At 40.8% G+C, this 20,502-nt stretch overlaps 1 protein-coding gene across 1 annotated transcript; it reads left to right on the top strand.

Moving 5' to 3' along the window:
- Positions 1-9,088: 9,088 nt before the first annotated feature.
- Positions 9,089-13,579, top strand: LOC139715694 (uncharacterized). The gene has a single exon (XM_071627243.1). It carries the CDS (start codon positions 9,089-9,091, stop codon positions 13,577-13,579), a length of 4,491 nt encoding a protein of 1,496 aa, XP_071483344.1.
- Positions 13,580-20,502: the final 6,923 nt, after the last annotated feature.

Genomic DNA, 20,502 nt, shown 5'->3' with positions numbered 1-20,502 from the left:
GTCTTCAACAATGTCATCAAGACCACCAATATAAACCAAATAACCAATTTGAGTGTTCATGCATAAAGAGATTAAAACTGCTCATGGATAAAGGCAGGTAATGTTGGGTAATTTCAGTACACTTCTCTACATCACTATCACAATATGATTTAATGAACATGTCTTGTCCATTAATTGATAGTGTTCAAAACTAATCCATTACAGGAAACAGTGTAATCTTGCAATTGTTCAACCGCATCTGTAGTCTGGAAGGTTTAATTGCTGGCACACTTGTATCGTACCAACTCAAAGATATCCAGTAGAGCTGGTTTCACTGTATATACAGCAAGATCAAACTGTGCCATTGACGAAAACCATCAATTGTTATCAATTTCTCACCATTTATAAGAAGGAAATACATTGGAGTTTCCGTTTCGGCGGCCATTTTGGCGGCCATCTTGCATCATCCAGATTCGGATTCAGCACCCTCGAAATAGGGTAAAACCATCAACTGTTTTCTATTTCTCACCATTTAAAAGCTAATACATAAAAATTTCCGGTTTTGATTGGCGGCCATTTTGGCGGCCATTTTGGCGGCCATCTTGAATATCTCAATACCCTCAAGGATGCAAGGTTTGCATCATCCAGACTCGGATTCAACACCATAGAAATAGGGTAGATCCATCAATTGTTTTCAATTTCTCACCATTCAGAAGGAAATACATGGGAATTTCCGGTTTTAATTGGCGGCCATTTTGACAGCCATTTTGGCGGCCATCTTGCATATCTCAAAAACTTCATGGATGCATGAGTTGCCTCATCCAGATTAGGATTCAGCACCTTCCAAATAGGGAGAATCATCAATTATTTCCAATTTCACACCATTTAGAAGGAAATACGTGGGAATTTTCGGTTTTGGCGGCCATTTTGGCGGCCATCTTGAATATCTCAAAATCCTCAAGGATGCAAGAGTTGCATTATCCAGATTCGGATTCAGCACCCTCGAAATAGGGTAAAACCATCAATTGTTTTCAATATCTCACCTTTTAGAAGGAAATACGTGGGAATTTCCGGTTTTGGCGGCTATTTTGGCGGCCATCTTGAATATCTCAAAATCCTCAAGGATGCAAGAGTTGCATCATTCAGATTCGGATTCAGCACCCTCGAAATAGGGTAAAACCATCAATTGTTTTCAATATCTCGCCTTTTAAATAATAATAATAATAATAATAAATATCATTTATAAAGCGCTTATTACGATGTTTCTAAGCACTGAAGGAAATACGTGAGAATTTCCGGTTTTGGCGGCCATTTAGGCGGCCATCTTGAATATCTCAAAATCCTCAAGGATGCAAGAGTTGCATCATCCAGATTCGGATTCAGCACCCTCGAAATAGGGTAAATCCATCAATTGTTTTCAATATCTCACCACTTAGAAGGAAATACGTGGGAATTTCCGGTTTGGGCGGCCATTTTGGCGGCCATCTTGAATATCTCAAAACCCTCAAGGATGCAAGAGTTGCATCATCCAGATTCGGATTCAGCACCCTCGAAATAGGGTAAAACCATCAATTGTTTTCAAAATCTCACCTTTTAGAAGGAAATACGTGGGAATTTCCGGTTTTGGCGGCCATTTGGGCGGCCATCTTGAATATCTCAAAATCCTCAAGGATGCAGGAGTTGCATTATCCAGATTCGGATTCAGCACCCTCGAAATAGGGTGAAACCATCAATTGTTTTCAATATCTCACCTTCTAGAAGGAAATACGTGGGAATTTCCGGTTTTGGCGGCTATTTAGGCGGCCATCTTGAATATCTCAAAATCCTCAAGAATGCAAGAGTTGCATCATTCAGATTCGGATTCAGCACCCTCGAAATAGGGTAAATCCATCAATTGTTTTCAATATCTCACCACTTATAAGGAAATATGTGGGAATTTCCGGTTTTGGCGCCATTTTGGCGGCCATCTTGAATATCTCAAAACCCTCAAGGATGCAAGAGTTGCATCATCCAGATTCGGATTCAGCACCCCCGAAATAGGGTAAAACCATCAAAAAACATTGGGTGGACGGTAAAACAAGGTTAGACCCAAAAAGTGGCTTTGGCACCCAGACTATTATACTGACGATGCCAATTGTCTGTATTCTATTCCTTATCTCATAGTTAAGGCAGCCAGTTGAGCCCGGCCTACTGCTGTGGCAAATCTCTTCTCCTCCTCAGCCTCCCGAACCACAAGATCGTGTTGCTCCTGGACTGTAGCTGTTGCCCACCAATAATGGTTGAGGTTCATCCCAGACCCTAACGACCTACAGTATTTGTTTTTGCGAGGTTTTTTTAATCACCATATTTTATGCTTGTTTGGCTTCACTCGCTCTCCTCGACAGCTATCTGAGCACGTCATTTCTGCATGATTTCAACTGTGGCTGATAATTCTTTATGATATAGGCCTATTGTAGATAATGGACGATCTAGCCTTGGCCACATTGACCTCTTCAACCAAGGGGGCAACATCAGTCAGGCAACTGGGAACGCTGAGCAACCTCTTGGCACAGTCATTGATCTTCCGTTTCATAGGTTCAACATAGGATAACCCAACATTATAGACAGTCAACGGCCAATTGATGTCTGGCCTCAAACCAAGTGAATGACATCCAACCAAACTGAAGTCATTAGAGTTTAAGTTTACCCGGGAGACCACACTTATCAATTACCCTGCAGACCTTTGCCCATCTACTACTCTGTCACCTGAATTCCTCCTGTGACCTTCGATTCTTCAGTGTACCACCGACTTGATAGGCTCCTTACCGGTTGTTCTTGTGTCGACGGGATTCGATGGGTGCACGTCACGAGACCGACACCCATGAGTCATACAGCCCACAAGTCATACAGCTCACAAGTCATACAGCCCACGAGTCATACAGCTCACAAGTCATACAGCCCACTAGTTATACAGTCCACGGGTTCGACACTGAGTAAATAAAGCCCACGAGTTCGACATCAAGTAAAATAAGCCCACGAGTTATACAGCCCATGAGTTCGACACTACGCACAAAAGGCTCACGAGACCGACACTAGGCAAAAGAGGCTCACGAGACCGACACTAAGCAAAGAAAGCCCACGAGACCGACAGGATGAACAGCGCCACCTATGGACCAATTAATTGTTTAGGGTGTCCAGATAATGGCATAGGGAAGATATAAGAGATGTAAAAGGAGAGTTGTTAGGGTATTACAACGTCAATTGCCCCCTTTCACCCCCTCGACGGTTCTTTGATTGTGTTTGTGTATGTGAGTGTTTGTGAGAAATACACAAAATTCAGTAAAAGTGCAAAAGATGTTTCAACATTAATTTCGAAAATGCCAAAACACGTTCGTTTCCTTTTCCGCAAAGCCAATACCGGTATACACCTACAAACTGTACTTAGAAAAGAAATATAATAAAAGGGTGTGGACATTCAGATCAAACAACTAGAAAAATACCCAGGTATGAAATGAAGTTCACTACAAGAAACTTACTCACAAAATGGTCAATGTTGCAGTGCACACCTGCTTTACACTATGGGGGGGGGGGGGGAGTCATCTGCAAAGGTGTTGATTTAGCATAAATTCACATAAAATAATGTAATCGTCTATTATGGTAGTTTTATTAAGAATTCGGAAAAAGAGGATGCATCCATTAAAACAACTATTCTATTTCCTGAAAAATGTACCGTTTTGAGAATAATTTTACAAAGACAAGTCACAAACCGAGGTCAATCGCTGCGATATAAAACGTTTTCATCCGTTGAATTTCACACATTATAGTTACATAGAAAATCACAAATGTATTACTCTAAGCAGGCGGGTATAAGCAGGCGGATAGGATATCAAATAAGGCCTACTTAACTTTTGAAGCAAGAAAGAAAAGAGTGAAAAAATCCTGTCCACACGTTTAGCTAGAAATTAGGAAAGCCTATTGAAAATAGCACGATGGCATCTAAAATTAAACCACACATCGTTCTTGTCCTCTATTATTTTTCATACTTTTCTTTCTTTCCTTTTTTTTTGGGGGGGGGTCCCATGATGAGGACAATTTTATTTTAAAAAAAGAAAAATTGGTCACAATGTCGCTCCCCGAAGCGTGACAGAGCTGCCCCATAAAAGCCACACGTGTAGAGATACATACTTAATGTCGTTGATATGCAGATGGTGCAGTTCAATTAGTTACAATCTCTCGCTTGACAGCGTGACGAAATTGCACCCGCCAGTTTGTAATTTTCCCCTTCATGGAACACCCTGTACAGGTACATATTTGTAATTGACATGTAGATGGCGCTGTTCATCCTGTCGGTCTCGTGAGCCTTCTTTGCCTAGCGTCGGTCTCGTGAGCCTTCTGTGCCTAGTGTCGGTCTCGTGGGCTTTCTTTTCCTAGTGTCGGTCTCGTGAGCCTCTTTTGCGTACTGTCGGTCTCATGAGCCTTAATTGTGTAGTGTCGGTCTCGTGGACTTTCTTTGCTCAAGGCTCGGTCACAAATACCTTTACGAACTGCTACGAACGCCATACGAACGATTTTTAGAAAATTTCTTAAGATCTTCTTAAGAAGGCCGTACGAAACCAGCGTTCGTAGACGGTTCGTAGACCGTTCGTAAGTTCGTAGCCTGGTCGATGGTCTTGTCCAAGATTTTATTTTAACTTCGTACGAAACCCTCTCTTCGTAAGGCGGGAGTAGGAACGTCGTACGATCATTGTAAGAACTACGCAAGATTTTGTAGGATCGAGAGACAATTCTAGAAGCATTCTTACGATGATTGTAAGAACGTCTTAAGTTGTTCATAGAGGGCTCTTACGTCTTTCGTAAGATGGCCGTAAGTCTAACGAAAGTATAAAGCTACGGTCACAAAGCTTTGTACGAACGATGCGAATGTTACTGTTCTTACGAATTCTGGAATTCTTAGAGATTCGTACATCGGACACAGATTCTTTAGGCCTTCTTACGAATTTCGTACGAACGCTTTTTAATTCGCAAGAACAACTTAAGACCTTTTAGAGAAACGAAATGATTTTCAGTTATACAATGGCCGTAGAATTCGTAAGTTATTCGTAAGAATGCCTTGAGTTATTCTTTCGTCAGACCTACGGGCATCTTATGATTTCTTTTTGTCGTAAATTGGTCGTACCTGCAACTCACGGCACTCTTAAGTCATTCGTAAGAAGATTTCACTATTTTTTGTATCTGTAATCATCTGCTTCCTACAAACCAGTCAGCATACCGCAACCTCCACTCAACAGAAACTGCCTTGTTGAAAGTGCTCAACGATCTCCTTCTTGCTGTCGACAAGGGCAATGAGGCTGCTCTTCTTCTTCTTGACTATTCGGCTGCGTTTGACACGCTCGACCACACGTTGCTACTACAACGACTTAGTAATGACTATTCCATCACAGGCACTGCCTTCCAATGGATCAAGTCATATCTTCAAGATCGCAGACAGAGGGTGATAATCAATGGGACCTGGTCACGTCCTAGTCCTATCAGCTGCGGAGTTCCGCAAGGATCCGTTGCCGGCCCCCTTCTTTTTCTCCTCTATACAGGTCCACTCACCAGAATCATCAATTGTCATCATGGAGTCAACTACGCTATGTATGCTGATGACACTCAAATTTACATAACTATGTCACCTGGCGACAGGATTGCTGCTGTTAATTCACTGAGAGAATGTCTCAACGACATCAAAACCTGGTCCACTGCCAACAGACTCCGTCTGAACGAAGACAAGTCTGAACTCATCCATTTCTCTTCACAGTTTAGGAGCACAGTTCCTCTACCAGATCTAACTACTCGGGATGGGATTATTAAGGTCTCTGACTGTGTTAGAGACCTTGGCTTTACTTTGGACAAACACTTAACTCTTAAACACCATATCACAAACATTTGTAAGTCTGCATCATGGGGTATTTTCAAAATAGGGAAGATCAGGCGTCTGCTTGATCAATCATCAGCTGAGCGGCTCGTCCATGCCTTCGTCTCCTCCTATCTGGACTACTGCAACTCCCTCCTTGCCGGCCTCCCTCTTTCTCACATATCCCCTCTCCAACGTATCCAAAATTCAGCCGCTAGATTAGTCTCCCTTAGTAGGAGACATGACCATATATCTCCTGTTCTCCGCTCACTCCATTGGCTTCCAGTACATTCCCGTATTACTTTCAAGATCCTACTTCTGACGTACAAAATCACACGTAATCTTGCACCCATATATCTTCAAAACCTAGTCTCTCTCCGCTCCTCCTCTTCTGCCAGACCCCTCCGTTCATCTTCCTCTCTCCAATTACTTCATGGCCCACGTACAAAAACCCGTTATGGTGACCGAGCCTTCTCTTCCATTGCTCCCACTCTTTGGAATAAACTTCCTCTTTATATTCAGAATGCCTCATCTGTCGAATCATTTAAAATTCTTCTTAAAACTCACCTGTTTAATCAGCTGTAATATTTTTTTTTCTGGAGGCGCACACAGTTATCAATTATTGTACCATTGTATCACATGTATTTTATTTTCTTTTCTTTCTTCTTCTTTTGTTACTGTTAACGTTAATGTTGTTAATGTTATTGTGTTTTCTAGTCTATTTGTATGAGTAGCAAAGTGCGCTTAGAAACGTCAGTATGAAGCGCCATATAAATGCAATTATTATTATTATTATTATTATTTTAAGGCTTCTAGAATTGTCTCTCGATCCTAAAAAATCTTGCGTAGTTCTTACAATGTTCGCACGCCGTTCATACGGCCGTCTTACGAAGAGAGGGTTTCGTACGAAGTTAAAAAAAAATCTTGGACAAGACCATCGACCGGGCTACGAACTTACGAACGGTCTACGAATGGTCTACGAACGCTGGTTTCGTACGGCCTTCTTAAGAAGATCTTACGAAATCGTTTAAAAATCGTTCGTACGGCGTTCGTAGCAGTTCGTAAAGGCATTTTTGACCGAGCCTTAACTCAAGGCATTCTTACGAAAAACGTACGAATTCTACGGCCATTGTATAACTGAAAATCATTGTGTTTCTCTAAGAGGTCTTTAGTTGTTCTTGCGAATTAAACAGCGTTCGTACGAAATTTGTAAGAAGGCCGTAAGAATCTGTGCCCCATCTCTACGAATCTCTATACGAACTCCAGAATTCGTACGAACAGTTACATTCGTACGAACGCATCGTTCGTACGAAGCTTTGTGATCGTAGCTTCAGTGTCGGTCTCGTGAGCCTTTTGTGTGTAGTGTCGAACTCATGGGCTGTATGACTCACGGACATATTTTTTATGTTGGTCTCGTGGACCATATGACTCGTGGGTGTCGGACTCGTGGGATGACCCCAAACTAATGCCCGTTTGTTTTCATTTTGCTTTGTGTTAGAGAAAAAAAAGTTGGAGATTTGAATTAATCAGTCATTTGTTTTAACTGTCAGATTCAATTTATACTGTCCTCAATTAGTTCGTTCTATTGACTTTGTATTTCTTTTAAGAATGAAAAAGAAATTCAGAAATAAAATCAGATCAATCAATCAATCAATCGATCAAAAAGAAATAAGGTCAGTTATTCCAAAAATGAAAAGTACTTCGTTCCAATATTCTGAAGGTTTGTTGATCTGAAAACGAAAAGTGGTTTGTAATTCTGAACGTTTGTTAGTATTCACATTTTTTTAAAATTTAGGATGAACTAGCATTGTTTATTTTTGGACTATCGAACCGATTCCTGTCATTTAACGAACCTTCGGGATAACGCCACAAAATTTAATTCGTGATGACGAAAGCTTCATTTCTGGCTTAACGAACATCTATATAAGTAAATTCGCGTGTTTCGGAATAACGAACATTATGTCATCTTGGGAACAATGCACCTTCTGAATAACGAAAATCATCCTATAGGATTCCAAGTGTGTTTTCTAGTCGTAACGTGTGTGATGCGCCTTGAACAAGGCTAATACCAATAAAGAGGTCCGCAGCAAGTTATCGCTCTCAGATCAAGACATGGCTTCCCAATCGTGGTCTTTTGCAACATTGTTGTGATGGTTTGGGTGCGATCTGCCAGGAATGGAGCGGAACATTTTGATTGTCATGATGTGGTGATTGGGTTGAGTCGTGACAAATTGGGACCTTGTCCGGAAAAATGAACAGACAAGCCGTTTTCTTTCGCATGTTCCATGCGGATTGTGGTGAGGACTCTCACGTCTGGTTGTACACGTGTGCTGTAAGTACGTAGTGTATAGCGTCGATGGTGTCATAGGCTCATGTCGTATCGGGCCTATGTACCTGCTTGCATGTAGGTTCTGATAGGCCTCATGCGTTTTGGTGAGGATTCTCACGTTTGGCTGTACACGTTTGTTTTTAGTATGTAGACAAGTGTATAGCGTCGATGACAGGCTTATGTATTGGGCCTGCATTGTTTGCATGTTGGTTTTGACAGGCCACATGCGTTTTGGTGAAGATTTTCACGTTTGGTTGTGCACGTTGTGTATAACATTTATGCTGCGTAGGCTTTGGCAGTCATTGACTGTGTTTGTAGTTTTCAGACTACATTTTGTGTGAAGGCCTAGTGCAGATTTTGGTGAGGATTCTCACGTTCAGTTGTGTGCGTATACTCGAGCAGTATAGTGCATAGCGTGGGTATTGCGCATTGGGCTCGCACGTGTTTTGTAGTCGCAGACGGTCGGTCTAGCGCGTCGTGTGTAGGGCTAGTGCAGTTTGTGAGTGTGCGTATGCTGGATGTGTATGTGTGGGGGCTTGCGTACACATTGGCTACGGGTCACGCCGAATTTTCAGGAAGATTAGCCTCGGTTAAAGGCTTTGATATATTTTCCTTGGTTTGCACAATCGTGCTATGTAATCGTTTGTAGTGAGTGTGTATATTCATTCTATGTCCTTAGATCACATGCTAATGTGATGCCGTAGTGTTCTGATTGTATGCCTGATTCGAAGGCTTAGGGATTTTGATGTTTTCTGCTTATCGTAGAAAATTTTTGCCTGTTCTGCGCATGTGACTGGGTTCATGCGTACATGTGTACTCATATGCAGTGCATTTCTTTTGTTAAGGCTTTGTAGTTTTGTGAGGATTTGTGACTTCTTGCAAGTTTTGATTTTGATATTCCCACAATGGCTGATGTCGTGCAGAGCTTTGTTGATGAACCCACTCAGGAAGGTTTTAATAACCTGAGGAAGGCAGAACTGGTGGAAGTTGCTCAAATTTTAGAAATCCCGATCAAAACATCGGATCGAAAAGCAGAGATCAAGGACACAATTTCGGAGTTTTTTACCAATACTGGTATTTGGCCTGCATCTTTGTCAGAGGATGAAGCAGGGACAGATGATGGTGAAATTATCACACCTTTGGTAACCCCTGCAGAAAGTGAATTGAAGAAAATTGAGATCCAGCTTCGGATGAAGCAGCTGGAAGTCGAGGCAAAGAAAATAGAACTCGAAATCAAGTCAATCGATGCAAAATCGAATGAACCTTCTTCCGGCAGTTCAGCTAAGTCATCAAAATTTGATGCATTAAGGCAATCTCAATTGGTGCCGAAATTTCGTGAAGACCGGGTAGAAGAGTTTTTCCAGCACTTTGAAAAAGTGGCTGTGAGTTTAGAATGGCCCAAGGAAGTGTGGCCGACATTGATACAGAGCTCGCTGGTAGGGAAGGCCCAAGAGGTCTATGCGTCTCTTACTATCCAAGAGTGTTCTAACTATGAGAATTTGAAGAGTTCCGTGTTAAGGGCGTACGAGTTGGTGCCGGAAGCCCACAGGCAACTGTTTCGGAATTATAGGAGAAGGGATGATCAGACATTTGTTGATTTTGTGCAACACAAACAGACCCATTTTGAACACTGGTTAAGGTCGTCTGGTGTTGATGATTTCCACAAACTGAAAGAGTTGGTATTGTTAGAGGAGGTGAAGAGGTGTGTTCAGCCAGATCAGCGGCAGTACCTGGAGGAAAGGGAAGCGCATGGTGCCAGGAGAGCTGCTGTCCTCCTTGATGAGTATGTGCTTACCCACAAGGGTACTTTCAAACTTTCTTCAAGCAAGAAAGGAGGCCAGGGTGTGCCAAGAAAAGGAGCTGTTGCTCCGAGCATTCCCAAGCCCGATCTTGATCAAAAGCCGAACAAGGCTTGCTTCTATTGCAAGAAGGATGGACATGTGATGTCAGCTTGCTGGAAGTTGAAGAAGAAGCGAGAAAAAGAGGGGATTAGCAACCCCAAAGCATTGCCAGATGCTTTAGCTATCACTCGCACAGAGCATCTGCCATCGTTTGAACGGGTGGCAGAGAATTACAAACCTTTCATATCTTCAGGGTATGTTAGTTTGACGCCTGATAGTGAGCAGGTTCAGGTTCACATTTTGAGGGATACAGGAGCATCACAGAGTCTCGTGTGTGCAAATACATTGCCATTTTCGGTTGAATCTTCTGTGGATTCAGAAGTGTTTGTGAGGGGAGTTGAAGGTGGGAGTGTCCGAGTGCCTCTTCATAATATCGAATTGAAGAGCGATCTTGTCAGTGGCTCAGTTGTAGTAGGTATTTTGCCTACATTGCCAGTCGAAGGTGTCACCTTATTGCTCGGCAATGATATCGCTGGAGAGAAGGTTTTGCCTCACTTTCTCCCAAGTAAGACACCCGTGGTTGACGAAGCCACAGAGAAATTGGTTCAGGATATGCCTGATGTGTTTCCCTCATGTGCTGTTACCAGGTCAATGGCTCGTGAACTGGAGAAAGAGGAGCAAGAGGATATCTTGGCTGATACTTTCTTCTCTAGACTTGAAGAGTCTAGCAACAGTGATGATGCACATATGGACCATGGTCAAATGTCAGAGATTTCTCGTCAGAGTCTGGTTGAATTGCAGGGCAAAGACCCTGAAATAGTGCGTCTTGCACAGTCACTTGTACCTGAGGATGAGGAAGTGAATGAAACAGTGAAGTTTTACAAGAGGGATGGTATCTTGATGAGGAGGTGGCGCCCTCCTGATGCCACAAGTGATGAGGATTTTCGAGATGTTCATCAAGTAGTGGTACCAAAGATGTACCGGAAGGAGATTATATCTCTTGCCCATGAAGCACCATTGGCAGGTCATTTGGGGATCAACAAAACCCAAGAGAAGGTGCTTCGATATTTCTTCTGGCCAGGTTTGCGACATGACGTCGCAGAGTTTTGTCGGTCTTGCCATGTGTGTCAGGTAGTTGGCAAGCCAAACCAGAAGATTCCCCCTGCCCCTTTAAGGCCAATTCCGGCCTTCGAAGAACCGTTTAGTCGGGTCATTGTGGATTGTGTCGGTCCTCTTCCAAGGACAAAGTTGGGTAATCAGTATTTGCTGACGATGATGTGTGCATCTACCCGCTTCCCCGAGGCAATTCCATTACGGACAATTACTGCCAAGAATGTCAGTAAAGCTCTTGTGAAGTTCTTCACAATGGTAGGACTTCCAAAGTGTGTGCAGTCAGACCAAGGGTCTAATTTCACATCCAAAATCTTCCAACAGGTGATGAGTGAGTTAGGTGTAGAATGTAGGAACTCAAGTGCTTACCATCCACAGAGCCAGGGAGCTCTTGAACGCTTTCACCAAACCTTGAAGAATATGATGCGTGTGTACTGCAGTGAGCATGAGAAAGAGTGGGATGAGGGTATTCCTCTCCTCTTGTTTGCAGTTCGAGAATCGGTCCAGGAATCTCTTGGATTCAGTCCTTTCGAGCTGGTCTTTGGGCACTCAGTTCGTGGTCCCTTGAAGATCTTGCAAGAAAAGATCTTGGTTGAGCCAGAGTCCAACCTATTGGACTATGTGTGTCAGTTCAAGGATAGACTTTCTTGTACTCGTGAATTAGCTGCAGGTCATCTGAAGGCAGCTCAGTCTAACATGAAGAGACTGTTTGATCGGAAGGTGAAAGAAAGGCATTTCGAGCCTGGTTCTAAGGTTCTTGTGTTGCTCCCTCTTCAAGGAGATGCCTTGAAGGCTAGATATGCAGGGCCGTATGTGGTTGAGAAAAGAGTGAGTGATGTCAATTACATCATCCTGACACCTGATAGGAGGAAGAGGAGAAGACTCTGTCATGTCAATATGCTAAAGGAGTATGTTGAAAATGTTGAAGAGGCTAAAGAAAAGCCTGTTGCCACAGTTGGAATCGGTTGTGAAGTGGATGGTGAAGACAGTGAGAGTGATGATGTGGAAATTCCGCAGTTGATGTTGAAGAATTCTGAGGTGTTAGCAAATCTATCTGACACATTATCTCATCTTCCAGGAGTAGAGAGAGCTCAGGTGATGGATGTAGTCCATGAGTATGAACACCTCTTCAGTGATGTACCAGGTCGTACTAGTGTGGTGGTGCATGATGTTGATGTGGGGGACTCCTCCCCTGTCAAGCAACACCCATATCGTGTGAATCCATTGAAAATGGATGTTCTGAGGAAGGAAGTTCAATATATGCTTGAACATGACCTTATTGAGCCCAGTAAGAGTGGATGGAGTTCTCCCTGTGTGTTGGTTCCAAAGCAGGATGGTTCTTTGCGTTTCTGTACGGATTACAGGTTGCTCAATTCGAAAACAAAGTCAGACTCGTACCCTTTGCCCCGCATCGATGATTGTATTGATCGCGTAGGGAATGCCAAATACGTCAGTAAGTTTGACCTTTTGAAGGGGTACTGGCAGGTTCCCCTCAGTGAAAGAGCGAAAGAACTGTCTGCATTCGTGACTCCTGACGGATTCTTCCAATACAAAGTGATGCCGTTCGGGATGAAGAACGCGCCCGCTACATTCCAGAGACTCATCAACACCGTCACGTCTGGCTTGGTGGGATGCGAGGCGTATCTCGACGACATCATAGTGTACAGCCATACATGGGAGGACCACCTTCTGAGAGTCAGAGCACTGTTTGACCGCTTGACCAGTGCCAACCTTACGGTGAACTTGAGGAAATGTGAGTTCGCCCGAGCAAAAGTCGTGTTCCTGGGTCACATTGTGGGACATGGTTCCGTCAAGCCTGTTGAAGCAAAGGTGGAGACGATCCTGAACTTTCCCCGCCCACAGAGTAAGCGAGAGCTGAGACGATTTCTAGGCATGACTGGCTATTATCGGAAGTTCTGCCATAATTTCGCTGATGCTGCAACACCGCTCACCAACATGTTGCGGAAAGACTCGCAGTTCGACTGGTCAGATGACTGTCAAGTCGCTTTCAACCGGCTGAAGGCAATGCTAGCGAGTTCTCCAGTTCTTGCAGCACCGAACTTCGACAAGCAGTTCATTCTTATGGTGGACGCGAGTGACACAGGAGGAGGAGGAGCCCTGATGCAGAAGGACGACAACGGAGTTGACCATCCCGTCGCGTACATGTCCAGAAAATTCAACAAACATCAGCGACGGTACTCCACTGTCGAGAAGGAGACGTTAGCGCTCGTCATGGCTCTTCGTCATTTTGACGTGTACCTGAACACTACAAAGTATCCAGTGCTGGTGTACACAGACCACAATCCGCTTGTGTTCCTGTCGCGAATGAGGAACAAAAATGGACGCCTAACCAGATGGGCGCTAGTGCTACAGGAGTACAACCTCGTGATACAGCACGTACGCGGAAAAGACAATGTCATTGCAGACGCTTTGTCCCGTGGATAAGATAGAAGTACGCGTATTTCCACAGATAGGACAAAAGGACACAGATGTGCTTAATGTCCAGAGATAACAGACTGGTGATGAGTTGGAAGCACGAACAATACCAGACAAAAGAAATGTGTTTCCATGTTATTGTAAGAGAAGGATATTTCTCATGTCAAAGAAGGAGTGTTCTTGTTTTGAAATGATGACACAAACATTGTGTACACTGTTTTAATTTGTATCCATGTTGTTCTTGTCTGAATGGGAAAAGACAGCATGTTTTCCAAATTGTCATGATTTTTGCACCAAAACAGGGCAAAATCATTTCCAGTGATATAGCATGAGTTTTGCTATGTTTTATGCTTTATATGCTGAAGAAAGGGGTTTTCAGTAATACAGCATATTTTGATACAGTGTATAATGTAGACATTGTATTAATTGGAACTGCAAATTAAGTTGCATTGCTGTTTGCAGAAAGCACACACAAACACACAAAAGCTGTTGTTGCATCTCTTCAAATGCTTAATTTGCAAGAGTTTGGAATATTTATGGTATCACAGAGTTGACCAAGTATACACATTTTCCATAGCATAGATATCGATTGAGTGAAATTATGACATTATGATATTCATAATATTGTGAATGTGTAAGGTTCATGAGACCATACTGGTATACAGTCATAACCAGGTTATATTCATGTGATATCTTGTTTCAGAAACAGAGAGAGTATACTGTATATGCTATATATTTCGCGGGGGTTTTATTTTCGCGAATTTCGCGAGTCGGGAGCTATTCGCGAAATTAACAACACGCGAAAATATTACCTTCCAAAATGAATCCCTTGCCTTGATGATACGAACATTTCAGTACTAGTATACCATGTCACGGCTTACCGAACAGACCATACTGGCTATAGCTTGTTTAGGCACGTCCACGTCTACTTACGAATACTGTAGAGAGCCAATCCATTATCGCAAGGGGTCTACTCGTCAGAAATCTAGCGCGATGGACTTAACCACTTCAAAAATGTTGAATTCTAACTTACTAGTTCACAGAGTTTGGCAAGTCTTTTTCATGCAGTGTATAACTAGTATCATTCTTATTTGCTAGTAAGTTGAAAATTCACACTTTCTTTGCCACTTCATATTTTCTCTGGTCCCCCAATCGCGAATTTAACCACTCGCGAAAATGTGTGACAGCGACAATTCGCGAAAATTTATGTACGCGAAAATTATAGCGTATACAGTAATAGGTGTTCATAATTGCATTGTTTTGCTATACTCTAGTCACTGTACATGCATTTATTGTCTTGACGAACAAGGCTTTACAGTACTTGAACAGAAGTGCCAAGAAATTAGAAATGTAGAGATGTTTGTCAGACCAAACAGTTGAGCTGAACGCATTGTTATGTCAGTTTTCATCAAAGGTCAGATTGCTATAAGCTCACCATGTAAAAATGGTTACTAAGTATAGTGAATGGAAGATTATTTCTGTTATTGGTGACATATACAACAACAAAACCATATAAAGTTCATTATCCAAACTGCATGATTGTCAGTGTATGCAGGTTAGTCAGTGATATGTGTAGTGGTCTTTTTTCAAGCATATGCACATCAAGCTAAGATAGAAGTTTGATATGTCCATACTTATGGTATATTGGTTCATGATATAAGTACAGTGTATTTTGTTTTGAACCAGCAGCATTTCTTAGACTTCGACTAGGTGTTGAAATGTTTGGCCATTTGATACTCATAAGCATTTCAGGAAAGCTAAAGAGAATATATGCTTCATGATTTATGACTAAGCAGAGAAAAAAAAAGAAGAAAAGAAAACAAGGAATGTTGTGGTTGTAAAGTTTTGCGCGTATACGCACATGCTTGTTCCGAGCCGGTAGTGGGTCTATATTTAGACAGTTAGCCTACGCTCAAGACAGGTTTTGATAAGGCTCATAAGTCTGAGCTTGTTTATGTGAAGAATCCACTTTAGTGTATGAACACACAATTGTGCATTTTTATGTATTGTGTTTCGGAACATGTTTGTAACGACTGTTTGCAGTTTGACTGGAAAGTTCTTCCATAACTTCCCATCTTAAGGGGGGAGATGTGATGCGCCTTGAACAAGGCTAATACCAATAAAGAGGTCCGCAGCAAGTTATCGCTCTCAGATCAAGACATGGCTTCCCAATCGTGGTCTTTTGCAACATTGTTGTGATGGTTTGGGTGCGATCTGCCAGGAATGGAGCGGAACATTTTGATTGTCATGATGTGGTGATTGGGTTGAGTCGTGACACGTGTAATAACACAAGGTCTCCTCGGAAACGATGTGTAGCAAATTGTATTAAAACACAGAAATGCAAAGCGTTCGCCCACGCAAAGACACTGTTTCAATGTTTGTTCTGCTATATAATTTCGTAAGCGAGCAGCATTTCGTGAAAATATTTTACATTCTTTTTGTATTTCTTTATTAGTAGCGCTTGGAAATTAATTTGTTATAACGAGAATTTTGCTATAACCGCGCTCGTTGTTAGCAAATGTTGCACCATAGTCTTTATTGACGATGATTTTGTGACCTGTAATTTTACTTCGTTGTTACAAATGTTTGTTATAATCAAAGTAAACCTATCATTTGTAACAGGAGCGCACTGTAATAAAAGTGTGTATTTGGTGATCATCACTTCTAAACATCATCAGACATAAACGTAACCAATGGAAACAAAATATTTGGGTTTGATTTGCTAACGTGAAAATAACTGAGTTTCCCTGACGACCAGCGGAAAGTATGTCTCGAAATTGATTCAACTTATTAATTATTCGAGGAAGGGCATGATCATTAATTGAAATCACGATGATGCTTTCATGTAGCACGTTATCTACAAGGTTACTCCTCGTAAAGTGGTGCAATAGTACTACTCGGGACCCTATCGTTAAAAAAAAACATAAAGACCGAGAGAGCAGACCTCTGTCAAGCAGGTGTGCCTAAATTATGACCACTTCGTAGGCAGTATCAGTGTATCTTCAGCACACACAAAAAAAAGATTGATCTTTGACCTCGTGACCCTACTACATGCTATATTTATAGTTTCTTTCTCACTCTGTCATAATCACGTAGAGCAAGTTTGGTGAAAATCCAATCATTCGTTCTTGAGTTATTGGAGAAATTAAGCTTATATCGTTTACGATCTCTGTGACCTTTGACCTACGATCCCCCAAAGCAAAGTGTTCTTTATGACTTCATTATTAACATACCCTGCAATTTGGGTGAAAATCTGATCATCCGTTCTTGAGTTATTAGGAGATTAGGAGATTCATGTCCTCTATAGGCATGTGACTTTTGACCTCGTGACCCCCAAATTAAATAGTTTATTTCCTACTTCACCTTGAAAACACCCTGCATGTTTGGTTAAAATCTGATAATCCATTCTCGGGTTATTGGAAAATTAAGTTTATTTTGCACGTTTCCCTTTTGCTTTTGCTCTGTGGAATTCACTGCCGCCTCAAAAAAGAAATGCATCATCGACGGAATTTATCTAAGGCTCAGGGTAACTACTACAAAAAATTGTTTATTGTTTGAATGCACACACTAGATTGATTGTAATTATACCTGATATTAGATTATAATTTTAGGATATTTCATTTGGGTTACATTTTAAACAATCATTATTGATTCGGGTTTTTTTAGGATCTATTGATTTTTGTTAAATCAGATGAAATTAACAAAAATACTAAACATTTTTTATCTATTTTTTTTTTTTACCTTGAGAGATTTCTATCTTTCGCTCTCCCTACAGAGGTACTTTTATTATTCTTTTTGAAAACTTCATCGAACGAACTTTCCTAACAATTTATTGAATGGATATATATTCAGAAAAATACACAATCTCCACTGGTTAAAATGATCTCCGCATGTTTGATATAATCTCAGAAACATTGTCTGACAGTATTTCATTTCTTAAGCTAATCCATATTTTCAAACCATTGTATGAATGTCCTTCAAATAAAACATGCATTATGCAGGCCCTACGCTTTACAGATTGGATACTGGGCATTTATCTTTTTTTTACATTCGTTTCATTTGGACTCTTTGATTCCACTCTCATTTAATACAATCGAATTGAATAAGATTAGTGACATTTTCCCAAAACATAGTCACTTTAGGACACCCAAGAAAACATGACTAAACAATTCTATTTTAGAACAAAATGTACACAAATTATCACTTACAATTGTCATTTTGAAAAGGTTATTTATAAGGTAAAATACAGTGTAATGTCCTAAAGCAGCATTGCTTTACGTTGTTGTTCCTTAGTTTTCAAAACGTTTGTTTCAAACATCATTCCAACCAATTGAAATGTTCAAAACCAGCCGAATCCCTACACGAATGTTTCAGAATCCCTCCCGAACCCATTCGGGGGAGGAGAACGAAATGCTCCCGAATCTTCCCGAATACGTGTCTTTGGGTGGATTCGCAGCTTATTCGGTTCCTGTGTAACCGAGGCTTAACACACGTAGGCCTACGTACAAAGCTGCCTTTAAAGTGAATGTAAGAAGTATGCTTTGTGGGTTGCTACTTACAGATACACTATTATGACATCAGTATACTTTACAATACAGGCATTATTTTATTCCTGCCACCAAAAGCACGTTTGCAGATTGCTTTTGTGCAGAAAATGCATAGAATGCACCTCCCATCAATCCATAGCAGATTCATTTAACTCAATACTGCTTCATTGCTGGAAAGAACACAGTATTTTAAAGTGTGAAACACAATGTGAAACTACGGTGTATTCACACTGTTAAATTCAAGCGTTTTAACATTGTTAATAATTGTTTATCACCAATTCACTGTGTGAAACAGAACACTACATTGTGAACTCTTTGTAAAAACCACACAACACTGTGGCCTCACACTATGCGGTTTTTTCTTGCGACTGCTTGCGGTTTCGAGAAGTCGCACGCGGTTCTCGACCGCATGCGACTTCTCGCGACTTGGAGGCGTCTGCAAGCCTTGCGACCTCCTTGCGGTTGCTATCAAATTTTGAAGATGTTCAAAACCTTTCGATCGTCTGCGGTTGCCTCTGCGAACTCTTGCGACTCTTTCAAATCCACAAAAAATGACATTAAGTCTACTTTGAAAATTATACATGATGTATTAAAAAAGAATGATGGAAAGAAACTAGGAATTGATAAAATAATACAAAATGGAATGATAATAATTGTTTACTCCCATTGAATTGCTGAAGCTTTCAACACGTATTTTGTAAATATTGGTTTAATTTGACCAGAAATATTCCAGTAAAGGGAAAAAAGTATTGATTTTTAGTGAATCCCAATCCTAGTTCTATGTTTTTTATGCCCATAAATGAATTGGATGCTATTAATATTGTAAAAAGATTTTAAAGCTAAAAAAAAAACTCAGATTATGACGGCATGTCAATGTTTCTTATCAAACAAATTATTTATGAAGTAGCCGCTCCTTTGACCCATGCATTTAGTTTGATTTTAATTACTGGTGTTTTTCCAAGTAACATGAAAGTGGCCAAGATTATTTCTGTTTTTAAGAAGGGCAGTCAGGACGACCTGTGCAATTACAGACTTATATCTCTTTTATCATCATTTTCCAAAGTTATACTTGAAATGTTGTCTACGCCCGAAATATCAAGTTTTAAATGATCATAATATCCTAGTAGACACTCAATTTGGTTTTCGGGAAAAAACGCTCGACTACTCACGCCGTTTTGTTGTTAATAGACAAAGTTGTTCAAGCTTTCGTAGCTAAACCACACACTGTTGGAGTTTTTCTGGACCACTCCAAGGCGTTTGACACAATTGATAATGAAATATTACTGTAAACACTGTCTCATTACGGGATTCATGGCAGCGCCTTGGAGTGGTTCAGAGATTACCTCACAAATCGATCACAATTTGTATACATTAATGATTCCAATTCAAGCACAGCAAATATGAAATGTGGTGTTCCACAAAGTTTCCTTTCGGAATACTTCTTTTTATTGAGTACATATATGATTTGCCCAGGTCGTCCGCTCCTCTTGTTAGCGGACGTTCCAAGTCTTTCTTTCTTTTTTTCACGCACCAAAATCCTACTGAGTTACTTGATATGCTTAATTCTGAGTTGAGTCGCAATGATTGGATTCAAGGCAGCAAATTATCCCTAAATCTAAACAAAACTAATTTTATGGTGTTTAGTAATACAATTACTTGTTTACCTGGCTCAATTTCAATCAAAGGGGTTAACTTAGAACAGACAAACTCAGTTAAATTTCTTGGCCTTTTAATTGATTGTAACTTATCTTGACAGGAACAAACAAATCATTTATGCAAGTCACTGTCAAGAAATTTGGGTGTTAAACAGAAGCTTAAGCATGTTTTTCCCATATATATATATATATATATATATATGAGTATATGAATATAAGAACGACCCAAGTCCATGGAAGATCATTTCGAGTAAACTAAAAAAAACTTCATATCTTTTTTATTTGTCCAATAATATTCTATTTAACTGTGATGGGAAGGCAACATTGTATATACAAATTAGAACATATATTATTATGACAATTAACATTTACATTAATTGTGGAGAGGCCATTTTGTGTGGTGGACTTGGGTCGTTCTTTGATTCATATACATGATATTCTGCTATAGAGATGGGAGAAGGATGAGAGAGGGCGCTATTATATGAATGTAAGAATGACCCAAGTCCTTCATTCTTACATTAATATAAGATTTAACTCATTCATTTCAGGCACTTCCGGGGGTAATTAGGATTTATCATTTACACACAAGATGAGTCCATGCATAAGCTACAATTTCCAATGTCAAACTAAATTTGGCCAAAAATTGGACTTGGGTCGTTCTTATATTCATATACTCATATATATATATATATATATATATATATATATATATATGTGACTGTGCACCTCA

Source organism: Diadema antillarum, unplaced genomic scaffold, assembly GCF_040938485.1.
Source record: "Diadema antillarum isolate AM-2024a unplaced genomic scaffold, OU_Dant_1.0 scf00000053, whole genome shotgun sequence".
Classification (NCBI taxonomy): domain Eukaryota; kingdom Metazoa; phylum Echinodermata; class Echinoidea; order Diadematoida; family Diadematidae; genus Diadema; species Diadema antillarum.
This window is presented reverse-complemented; position numbering and strand designations above follow the sequence as displayed.